The following is a 12,264-nucleotide window of genomic DNA, read 5'->3' as shown; positions in this document are numbered from 1 at the left end:
TTGAACCTCTCAGTGGGGGCTATGTGTTCACACTATACGTGAAATAAGTAACGACTTATTATTGATGTATAGTGCTGTGAATTTATTGTATTCATGATGTATAAGATCATGCATTTGGTACCGGTGGGTTAAGAGTTCTCAACTTTGGATGTGTTATTAAACGTTTCCTTAGGATAAGGATTCATGAAAAAAAGTAAGATTGGCATCAAAAGTGGATAGGTAACATTGTTAAGGTATCGGGACATGATAATTCACGGGTAAGGAAGATATGAAAGGAGAACACGGCTTATTTCATCAACTTTGGACTTATTACAACCTCATATGAGCGGGGAAAGGAAGGATGCTACTTTGTAGGAGTATTCATATGGAGGTCACGTTGGATACTTGTAGATCCTACTTGGCATGACTCAAATGCTCAATTGTGGAGAGCGATCGTGTTGTTTTTAGTTCCTATTTCTAATAAGTGCATGTTAGATGGGATATGAATACGGTTTTCGAGTCGGGTTTACCTATAAATTGAGTCAATTCTCTTTTTATTATTAATATACACCGAATCGTAAAGTTTAGGATCTTTTAAAAAAAAGATATGAATATATACACCTCTTAGTAGAGTTGCCAATGTTTTAAATGTTTATCTAGAAAAAGAAAACTCTCCACATAAAAAAATTATGCAAATTTTAGTAGATACTATAAACCTGTAATCAGAACAACAGAATGCAAATTGTTAGCTTGTTAAACAAAAGTCAAGGAATGATTAGCAGATAATTAGACATGCTCCCCTTAAATCCAAGCAAATCAGGCGATTTGGACCTAGGTGTCACGACTTTCCACGCTAGTCGGTCGTGTACTGAGCGAAGTATTATTGTGGCACGGCACTTCTTTTCCTTCAACTTTTCTTCTCCTTCGCGAATCAGTATAGCCGCACAACGACTTGATCGACCACTCGTGCAAAGCCCTAATATAAAACAAAAAAAAGAAAGAGATTTAATTTGCAACACACAGCAAGCAAACTCCGGGTTGGTATCCACGACCAGCACCACCGTCCACCGGTGGTTGTTCGCAGGTGGAGCGAAAGGCGACTAGGCCCCGTTTAGTTCCCAAAAATTTTCACCCAAAAATTTTCACCTCCCCTTTAAACACATATATGAACCACTAAATATAATTAAATAACAAAACTAATTACACAGTTTTGATGTACACGACGAGACGAATTTTTTGAACCTAATTAGTGCATGATTAGCCATAAGTGCTACAGTAACCCACATGTGCTAATGATGCGGTCAAAGGCCTCAAAAGATTCGTCTCGCGATTTCCAAGTGAGTTCTGAAATTAGTTTTTTAATTAGTGTTCGAAAAACCCTCCCGACATCTGGTCAAACAACGACGAGACATCCAAAAATTTTTTGTTTTGGGAACTAAACGCCCCGCATCCATCACACGCGTCTGGCCGTTGGCCTTTTCATGCTCGAACCTGATGAGCTCCGTCCGTACCGTGTTCAGTGGCACCAGAAAAGCCAATTTCTGTTGCAACTAAGCCTTCTCACCCTTTTTTTTTTCCAAAACGTTTTTTCCTTTTTCCAAAACGTTTTTTCTTAGTGCTCTCAGTGAGTGCAATGCTTACTGGGTCTGGGTGCCAAAAGCTTGCGAGGCCACGCTGATGTGGTGCCTTTGGGAGTGGACGTCACTCAGACTCAGGCACTCCACTGCCACCGCCACAGAAGCTCTTTTCCGAGGCGTCCGAAGACCTCGCCATTGACTGGAGATGAACATCGATCGGAGAATTAAGTTTTTTTCTTTTTTGCAAAGAAGGCCTGGAAAGATGCTGTTTGGAAAGAGGGGCAAAATAAAAGGGCAAACAGAAGGCGCAGGCCTGGGAGGGAAAAGCTTTGGTAAGCCGTCATGGCGATGTCGTCGTCGTCCTGGACAGGAGAGGGGGTGGTCGGCCTGCCAGCAGCTGCGGGGCGGAACCCTAGTTGGCCGCGGCAGCGCGCGCGACGGCGACCCGTGCGGAAGCTTTTTCTCCGGCGGAGGGCCCGGCCGCGAGGGCGACGGGATGAACGGGGTCGTCCCGATCAGCTGCGGCATGGGTCGCGCCGGGGCCCGCCGGAGAAAGCGACGCTGGATCCCCTGTGGAGTGTGGACCATGTGCTTAGGCCAGAGTGAAAATTTTACGAGCACAGTTATTTAGACTGAGAATTAAATAATAATATTAGATGAATTTTATAGTAATGAAACTCTCCTCACATCTCATAAAACTCTATCCGTCTCTCTCCTTGCCATATCAGTAAAATTGATAATATTTAGTGCCATAAAACTCCCACAGGCCTTATGCGAAAGATACACGGTTACTAACGTGTCATGTCAGTCGGTGAGGATATGTTCTTCTTCCTTCCTCCAACTGGAATGCAATAGCCAATAGAAGGTACAGTTAGGTGGTAAAGGGCCCAACATTTTGAACTAGAAAATTTAAGAATCGGGCCTTAAAAGGACTGGGCTCTAAACATATGTATTTTTGAACTAAAAATTTTAAGGGCTTTATTGGGCTGTGAAGATACCATAAGAGCCATGGCCCATTACCACCTGCTCGAGTGAGCACGATAGCTTGAGGCCAAATCGTGGCCGTTGATTGGTTAGCCGGTGAGCCTTCTTAATCGGGTGATTTGACGCCCCTCCCTTCGACAATCATACCGGCAGTGCCTGCCGGGACAGGAATAATGCACGGACGAGGTTCTTCCCTGTTGTCCAGGTCTCCAACGCAACCGACGCCATCCCGCGTGATGGCGTCGCCTCGCCTGCTTGCTTACTTTCTTCACCAAACATTTGTCTAATAATTATAAAATATATTTTTGAGATACAATTATAAAATATATGTGAGGCGGAAAAATTGAGAGCCAGGCCAAAATAACGGTCGACGCGTCACGCGTGGGGCCCTCTTCGCGCCACGATTCACACGGCGTGTAGTATACCTTGTTACGTGTATGGCACCATTCCTGCCTCCAGGGGGTTGCGTTCCGCCACGCCTTTGGTTCAGTGGCGCCATCAGTCCAGGCGACTCCAGCCTGTGGCCTGGCCCAACGACGACGCAATCAGGCAGCTACTTCAGCATCAACCGGCCGCTCTCCTCTCGTAGTCTCAGCCTCTCATGACTCGGACTCAACTCCTGCCAGGCCATCCTCCGTGTTTCCCCTTTGGCCATGGAAAATAGGCTGGTGCAGGCGTGCGTCAAAATGCGCAGGATCAGACGCGGCTTCCGCGGAGAAAGCACCGTCTTTTCAACAGATTGTATCAGCAGTGTATCAGCAGCGACACTTGGCAAAAAACAAAAGGGCCAAAAAGGATGATCAGGCTTTACGGACTTCCGTTCACATACAGATAGGAAAGCATCTGGATTGTAGACCGGATAGACTGGTGCACGATGACACGGGCACGAGTGCTGAAACATCCTGCCATCCACCATGAATATGAAAAAAAAACTTGAATGTCCCGGATGAGCTATTGTCCCGATGCATACCTCGATGGTAGTGCGTTCCAACTTGTCTTTCATCAGAACACCAAAAATCGTGATAGAATTCAGGTCCACAGGCATGGCGTCTACCAAAATTCAAAAACAAACCGCATCTTTGCCGGCTATGTCGAAACACAGCTCTCGCTTTTTATCGGACCCAAATTTGAAGGTTGGGACTGATCCATCTGCGTCAAGAGAGCCGCTTGTGGAGTCGAAGGAGAAAATGAGCTTGTTTGTCATACTGGGTGAGCCGAAGTTGAACTTGGGAATATCTTCGGTAGTGACTGGCAGGGTCCTCGGTGGTGAAGCCAGGGTTGGTGTAGGTGGTGGCTCAAAGAGAGAACTTGGGGCTTTAGGAATAGGGAAAGTGAAGGTGAAACCTTTGCTAGTATTTTTGTCCGAGACCTCAGCAGCTGAGGTGGATGTCAAGTCCGATTTCAAAGGTTGCTGAGAAGTCTGTGTTTCGGGAACCTCTAAGTTAGGGCCACTGCTCTGAATTTTTTGACTCAACTCTTGCACACTGGGGCTGCTTGGAGGTACCTGAACATACACAAGGTAAAACATAACTGATTAGGAGTATCTTTAATTTGATGCTACCAGAAATCTGCCTTAAAATCTAATCCGAAGTGAATAATTGATGTATGATAGCAGCAGAGAACAAGCTTGGATAATTGATCAGGGCAAAATGAAAATAAAAGTCTTTGTTTTGCATTGCACTGCCACAATTAAAATTGGTTTAGTATAATATTCCACAGAACACATTTTCAGTGATTCAGTAGTGTATACATCCAATTGACTTTGTTTAAATACGATTCAGAGTAGATATTGGCCGTATATGGCTAAAAATCTTTCATTACACTAAATTTGTGCATTTGGAAAACAGTAGTGACAGTAGATTATGCTATAAAAGCAAACAAGACATACCTTCTTTGCATCTGCAATCTCCAAATTAACGGTACCACTCTCGTTAATGCCACTCTGTCTATGACCATTACCAATACTGAAATCAGGCCCTTGAACCTGTCTATTGGTGGCTACGGAAGAAGCCTTTCTCTTCGCTAAAGTCTGTCTTAGCTCTAATGGCTTTGATGTAGGGGAAGGAATAGTTCTGTCAAGATGCTGAAGTATTTTGAAAGCTGTTACGCTTGACTTTGGATGAACAGATACCGAAGCACCTCTGGAGATGTTATCTACAGCCAAAGCACGCTGAGAAGCTGCTCTGCTTTCTATTGTGCCTTTGCCATCAGGCTCTTGCAGGTTGAATGCAATATTCTTTCTAGCAACAGAACCTTCTCTTGGAAAGAAGGAAGTAGTAGACCCGAAAACATCAATCTGTGCTCTGGAAGATGATGGTGGTTGCACCATACTGCCACTTGTTGATGCCAGTTTATCCTCTAGTATTGTCTACAAATTAAATAAGAATATTAGAACAAAAGGCACAGATGGGCATACATACAGCACATTAAGCTCTGTACATACATAGCACACAATGTAATAACTCATTTTTCAGTTGTGGGTCACTGTTCAAAGTTTTGTAGAGAAAGGATTACAGGAATTATTTATATTGAATGTAGTCTTTTTTCGTTGTTGAATGTACTCATGCTTGACAACCTTTCAAACATAGAACGATATCACCCCATCCCATACAAGAATGGGATGATTAGTAATTGCAAACTTGCACAAATAGTTCCAACATATAATACAGCTATGTGGGCTTTGATCTGCCCAAGGTTTCTTGTTTTCACGAAGCAAAAGAGAAAGAGATGTATCATGGTAACAGTAAAATACACAAAATATAATTATTCATACCTTACTTCCAACAGAAAAAGGAGTTGAAAGTTGTGACTGTCCAGAGTTATTGTAGGTGTCACCATGCCTACTGTTCTGTAATTACAAAACAAATAAACATTAATTTTATAGTTCCCAAAGGTGACATTTGAATGCTCCTATTTAGTGATAGACACAGCTAATGACAAAAAGATGCATGGTGGAGCTTGGTATAGAAATCAATTGCAATGTAAGGTCAATCTACAACCTTAATAGATCTCCGAAATACAGAGCCACTATAAGGCGTGCGAGAGAGAGGCTGAGGCAGATTCCTTCCTTTATTGCTCTGAGGTGTAAGATAATTGGGATAATCTCGGACAACTGAACCAGGCCAGCGTACTGAAGAATCAGTAGCTACTTTAGGGAAACAAATTGATGTGGAATTATCAGTCTCAACTCCATGACTCAAAGCTCTGAATTTCCGCTTCTGAGACTCATGTACAGAGGCTGAGGTCTGTGCTTCCATGAAGGCTTTTGCAATTTCAATTGGTGAACAATCAACATTAAGCACCTAGAATGCCAATAAAAGCATAAGATCAGATAATAAAAAAAATCAAACAGAAATGAAGGATTAACATAGTATTGCTTAAGCACTGTGCATAAATTATGGTCACGCACACTCTCACAATCTGTTAATATGCAAAAGAAGAGATTATAAATGTTTGAATCACAATGTATTTTGAAAATTGTAGCATACTTCAGAAAACTATTACTCAGATACAAACATAATTGAACTTCAAAAGCATATAGACAGAATTTACAACCCATAGAAATTAAAAAGGCAACAAGATCGACAGGGGCATACAAACATCTTCTGTACAGATAAATAATCACGAGGCTGTTGTGAAGTTGTGACATTCTTACATTTGATGGTGGAAGGGCATCAGTACCCCAAGATGACTGAGGATCAATCAATTTTGCAGGTGTTGAAAATGGAGTGGTTTCAAAACCCTTTGCTGTAGATCCTGGAGCTCTCTGGTCTTCAAAACTAAGATCAGGGGTCCTTGACCGCACGATCTCTATTAGACGTTCTGTCTCTTCCCTGTAACACCAAAGAGGATAGCAGGCATCAGAAATCCCTAACTTAAATAAACAGCAGACTCAAGTCAAAAACCAGACAACCACCAACTATAGCCTGTTAAGGAGATAAATATTTCTCCATATGATGTGTAATCACTATAGTAGTCCAGTTATGGAGATCAATGGAAAGAAGAAAAGATAAATGGAAATGATACAACATTCACAAGTAACACAAAATACATTGTTGTAATATACTTTGCCAACACTAACTGTGCCAAGTACATTTATATAAAAAAACGGCGCCAAGTATTTGTTGGTAATCGGTCAACTCAGATCCCCACTCAACCACTGTGGCCTCCTTTTCCCCCTAAGGGTCTCCCTTTTAAAAAAAAGTTAATCATAGTGATTTCTATGGAAGTATATTATTTCAATAAGCCTACTAAAACAGAGGGAGTATTACATAACGGTCAAAGCTCAGAAGGTGCAGAAAAACCTGCCTAGTAAAATGTCTCTGGTTGATTATACTTTCAATCTCAGCAAGCCCATTGCCATGTCTTGGATTTCTGTCACCTTCTAGAAGCAGATTGGATTTATTGCTCATATGCATCGCTGGCCCAACAACTGCAGCATTGGTGTTTGATTCTGTGGATTGTCTCTGCAGTTTAATTTTACACAGTAAGAAACCAAAAGACACCATTCAGTAACAGGTGCATCTTGATTGAAATGCAATGGAGAATGCATAGGCAAACAAGGTAGATAGCTGACAAGTGACAACTGATCTTGCAGTTTACAAGTAATGCACAAAATGCAAAAGAAAACAGGGTCATCAATCACAATCATTCTAGCTCCAACAGTATATGAACTTGGAAACAATAAAGTAAAAGTTATGAAATCAAAAGTACACCATGTGGAGTAGGAAACCTAGGTATCATTGTAAAGTTGTAATAGCAGCTAAAGTGTGCCTTCTGCACAATAAGCCAAGATACATCAGCAATATGATCTAGTTTTTTCAACATCTAACGGTCTAAGCTAGAGAAGGGAGCTTAATTGGGTATCTTCTTGTACTAACTATTTTCAAGTATCCAATGCATAGTAATTGACCATGAACTGCATGAACATACCTTATCTAGCATGGTTACATTTGACTGTAACAGCTGCAACATTTTATTTGAGGTAACGTTGTAACAATTTATTCTAAAGGGTAGACTCCATAGATTGAAAATCATACTTTTACAAATCAGAAGAATGAAATTATTATTCTGAAGAGAAGAAACTCTGCTTACTTCAGGAATTGCATCCAGTGATTCACGATGGATCTCTAGATTATGGTCTGCAAACATTTGAAACACCAGTAAGAGATCCACATGAAACATTGAGATGCAGGCTAAATGGAACCCTTCTTGCACTAACTCATGCGATCTAACTTCATAGCTACATCAAAATTTATAACATGGATACAAATGTGAGAGCTACTATGAAGACTACTCGCCTACAGGCTACAGTTGAGAACAAAAATAAGGACGGGTTCATATATAAATTCAATAAAATATTATAATATGTGATCATTTAAACTACTTTTGTTACTTCAATGACCCTACAATAGGGTTTGGTCATCAGTATGGTCTCACACCAAGAACAACGAATGGGAATCCCATGTTGAGTAGACACCAACTATTATGCTCGTTCCAAAAGAGTAAAACTATAAGCCATACAATCACAACCACCTTGAGCAATCTGAAACTCAAAATTAGTAGTAATAATCAGGTTACATAGCAAAAGAGCCCAATTAAGTGGCGTCAGTTGATAGACCTTTGTCACGCTTGATCACGAGGCCGCTAGCATATTCAGCAGTGTAGGCACTAGATAACCCTTCAGTACAAGCCCACCACATCGAACCCTAGGTTGGAGCACTGATACACGGCGACCGTGGAAATAGCACGGGCGCTCAACCCTTAACCCTAGATAGAACAACGCCAATCTCATGAACAAACGCGAGCCACGGTGATCCTATTCCGCCAATGGTGACAAACTCGGTAGCAGAACAGGCAAAACGTCGCAGATTTCCCCCATTTTGAAATCCTCGTCGGAAACGGGGCAACAGCCGTCGGCAGAGAGGCGCGGGACAACGAGGGCAGTGAGGGGGAATCACCAGCGGGGGCGCCGTCGCGAAGCATGGAGGGGAAGATCCTCGAAGCCACGGGAGGGCTGGGGAGCCACCGGCGGGGGCCACCCCCGTAGCCGTAGGGCGAAGCGCGGTGCACCCCGCGGCGCGCCGGCCGCCTCGACGGCCCCCCGGCGCCGCCAGTATCCTCCTCCGCGGCCTCGGCGGCCGCCGCCGCAGCAGCCGGAGACTGCCAACGGCGCGAATCCATCATCTCGCCTCCCGCTTCGCCGGCGCTCTGCTCCGTGCTCCCCGCTTCGGCCTCGCTCTCGCCGCTCCAGTTTTGTGTGCGGCGGCGCGGCGACTGGGTTAATAGCGACGGGCCCAAAAGGGCCCAAATGCACATGTATGTATGTAGTCTAGCAGTAGAGGGGGACAAGGCTTGTGCTGCAACTGATTCTTCCTTTCGAATTTTGAATTTGAAGTTTTGGGAATACCGTCAATAAAAACCATATTATTACGGTATACCATTGAGCTGTTCAAAAGTGAAATTTATACATTTAGTGGCAGTGGAAAAATCCATTTGTAACTGGAAATTCCTATCCGCAATTTTAAAAGCATTCTAATGTACTATGGAAAACCTTATATTGATTTTTTTTAGGGTAGAAAACCTTATATTGATTATGCAAACTTGGTGGCACATAATATTAGCACACAACTCTGTAAACACACATGAACAATGAAAGTAAAGGCAGAACCAACGTGTTAGCATAAGTGGAGAGGGGGGACACCTGGTTTTTAGGCTTTTCACTACACCACTGGGAATTGAGAGACCTTCCGCTTGATTAGGTCCAAACGAAACAGGGAATATATTAGTAATATGCAATAGGATTTAATAAATTAGGTACATCAAATATGTAACCTTTTTTACTCTAATTAGGTACTAGTCATTTTCTTTTTCTAAACTAAATCAAGTTTCATGCAAAACAATGCACAAATTGGGAAAATAGAAAAGATGGGAGAGAAAACAACTCAAAACTGAAGGGATCAGGCATAATATTTCTAATTTCGCTCTTCAAGGGCAAACAAATACTGTGCTTGAAATTAGATATTACCCACCAATCAGATCATGAAAGACACTATTTTCACCAATCTTTGGTACATTCTCACACTCGAGGCATCTCAAAGCCTACAGGAGTACCAAGATGAAGGATTATGCATGATATTTAAATAACTGTAATCATAAACAACTCAACTATTTGATGCCTCAATCACATTGTCTGCTCACAGTTGATGGCAAAAAATGCTTATCAGAAGCAATGCCGAAATTTCTATATTTCCAAGCTTTTGGCTTTTCGGAAGGTGCATAGGAAGTTCGCCGTTTATTTGTGCTTCTAGCTTTTCATGTTGAAAAATTATTATGAAGCTCAAACAAACAGTTCCTAAAGTCGAGCTGGAGATGATAGATTGTTCCCTTATTTGTTAGACATATTGTAAATGTTTGATCCTTTTGTCATTAGAATTTTGCTGATTAGTATTTGTATGTAATGTTATTTCCTCATCTTAGTTGCTAAAATTTTATGTTGTGTGTACATGTGTAAGATTTTGACTAATAGCCAATACTGAAGAGATTGGTCCAGTACAATAATGATTGGAGGAGCCCAATTTAATTAACATGTTTATGTAGATAAATAGAACATTTTTCATGATCAACTAATTTTATTATTTTATCCATTATTTTGAAAAGAAAATATAGGAGTATAAAAAATAGAAAGAGGTAAAGTTGATTTATATACCTGCTGGCTTGCTGAGCATTTATGGTTCATCCCTATCCCTTATTAGGGCTACCAGGAAAGCTCGAGACTTGCGAGCTATTTAAATTTGATTCGCTAAAAACTCAATTCAAAGCTTAGCTGTATTGGGCAGCAGCAACGTATCTTCCCGACCTCGGTAGGAAGGTGGGGCCAAAGAATAGAGGTAGCAGTGATTTCTCAACTCCCACAATGTGCATTCGGTAAGAAGGTGGGCCTTGCAATAGAAAAATCAGCAATCCAAACTCTATTCCTCCAGTCCTGTGTCTGTTCGGTGCCAGAGAAAATAATTTTTAATTTATCTTACCGGATAGTAACGCTGTTGCCGACATCAACTATTACCTGCTCTTCTCCTACCCTTCACAATGTATCCTACTACTAGGAATCAAACTGAGCTTGGTCTAATCCTACTACTGCCCTCTTCTTACCTCCCATTGTGGACGCCCTAATCAAACTGAGCTTGGTCTAATCTGGAGCTCGCAAGCTCCAACAATATGAGATCGAGCTATTCGATGAAATTCAAGTATTTTTATTTGCATGGCACGTGTATACATCCTACTACCTCTACTAAATTTCCAACTATACTTTGCCAAACGGGCCGCCCAGGCATGGCACGGCACTAGCACGATGAAGCACGGCACGGCGTGGCACGGCAGCGCCGCCGTGTCGTGCCGCGTAGTGCCGCCGTGCCCAGGCATCGGCCCAGGCACGGCCCTAGAGGCCGTCGGCGTGCCGTGCCGTGCCTCAGCACGAGGTGGCGGCGTGGGGACGGATGGCGCGGCGGCCTAGGCGGCGGGCGAGCCTCCGGCGTCGACGAGGAGCTGCTGCGAAGGAGCCGTGGAAGGCGATGGCGCATCGGGGAAGAAGCGGCGGCGAGGGTGAGCGAGACGGGGCTGGTCTCAGTGGCACCGGCGCTGGCCAAGGAGGAGCGCGCTGGACTCGACGGCTGAGCGGTGTCGGGGAGGAGCGGGGTTAGGGAGGCGCTTGCCGAGGAGGAGCGCACGGGGCAAGGAGGCGTGGGCGAGCTGCAAGGGGCGGCGCATGAGCGTGAGATTGAGAGAGAGTCGGAGAGAGGTGGAGATTAATTAGGGTTTTTAGGTGGGCTGTGAGCCGTGGTCGTGCCGCCCCGTGCCGTCGTCTTAAACGGGCCGTGCTTGTGCTCGGGCCGCGTGCCGGAATCGCGGCCCAAGAACAGTACTGGGCCTGGCACGGCCCAGGCACGGGCACGAACAGGTCCGGGCCGGACCGTTCTCGGACCGTGCTATTCCGGACCGGGCCAGTGCCGGCCCGTCGGGCTGGGCCCGTTTGGCCAGTGTTGACGCAAAAATCAACACACTGGAATCCGAGGGCAAGTGTTCGCCGAGTCACGGAAAGTCAACCAAGCTATGGCAGAACATCCCTAATTAATCCGGCTCAAGTGCGCTAACCCTTTCCATAAAGACAATACGGGTTAACACACACTTCAAACGGAGTAATCTGGCAGCGCTGTCGGGTGAAATCCCGAATAATCCATGTACGCGTCGATCGAAACCCAAAGCTTACATGCAACTCACACGAAGGTGAGTCCAGAGAGTACAATATTTCACAAATATATTACATTACCGAGTCTTAACTTAATTATTACAAACCAAGTTCGAAATCTCAGAAAGGTACGTGAAATTCAAATTTAAAGTAGTTCAGAGTTCAACTACAGTGGAAATAAAGTGAATTCTAAACGACGATACAAGATGTCATGATGAAGCTCGTACATGACATCACTCGGCATTGTCATCATTGGCCGGAGTCGGATCCCACTCCACTGACCAACCAGGTGGTAAAGTATACGGCCAAGTCAAGCTAGTTATCTGATCTTCAAACGTATCACTTGAAAACAAAGTTGAGCCACAAGCAAGGCTGAGTATACTAATACTCAACAAGGCTTACCCGACTATGGGTATACTTAGCCCACTACATAGACATGCAAGGCTTTTGGCTGGATGTGTTTGTTTCATCGAAAAAGCA

At 43.7% G+C, this 12,264-nt stretch overlaps 1 protein-coding gene across 2 annotated transcripts; it reads right to left on the bottom strand.

Moving 5' to 3' along the window:
* Positions 1-3,323: 3,323 nt before the first annotated feature.
* On the bottom strand, positions 3,324-8,842 carry LOC120703873 (cyclin-dependent kinase 12-like). 2 transcript variants are annotated; one of them, XR_005687296.1, is made up of 9 exons: positions 8,501-8,807; positions 7,635-7,681; positions 6,849-7,006; positions 6,196-6,373; positions 5,540-5,842; positions 5,314-5,388; positions 4,429-4,908; positions 3,511-4,044; positions 3,325-3,442 (listed from the first exon to the last, which is right to left on the bottom strand). XR_005687296.1 is itself a non-coding variant. In XM_039988067.1 (8 exons), the coding sequence occupies exons 1-8, from the start codon at positions 8,724-8,726 to the stop codon at positions 3,601-3,603; spliced, it is 1,911 nt and encodes a 636-aa protein (XP_039844001.1). In that variant the 5' UTR covers positions 8,727-8,842; the 3' UTR covers positions 3,324-3,600. The 2 variants fall into 2 exon arrangements, 1 of the variants encoding a protein (XP_039844001.1); XM_039988067.1 differs by having other exon boundaries at positions 3,324-4,044; positions 8,501-8,842.
* Between the last annotated feature and the right edge of the window lie 3,422 nt (positions 8,843-12,264).

Source organism: Panicum virgatum, chromosome 4K, assembly GCF_016808335.1.
Source record: "Panicum virgatum strain AP13 chromosome 4K, P.virgatum_v5, whole genome shotgun sequence".
Taxonomy (NCBI): domain Eukaryota; kingdom Viridiplantae; phylum Streptophyta; class Magnoliopsida; order Poales; family Poaceae; genus Panicum; species Panicum virgatum.
This window is presented reverse-complemented; position numbering and strand designations above follow the sequence as displayed.

Excerpts from the sequence above, each read along its gene's own strand:
- LOC120703873 (XM_039988067.1), bottom strand. The coding sequence starts at position 8,726 with ATGATGGATTCGCGCCGTTGGCAGTCTCCGGCTGCTGCGGCGGCGGCC. Across the intron at positions 7,007-7,634 it reads CACTGGATGCAATTCCTGAA|AGACAATCCACAGAATCAAA; the intron begins GTAAGCAGAGTT and ends ATTAAACTGCAG. Across the intron at positions 4,045-4,428 it reads AGATTGCAGATGCAAAGAAG|GTACCTCCAAGCAGCCCCAG; the intron begins GTATGTCTTGTT and ends GTGTATGTTCAG.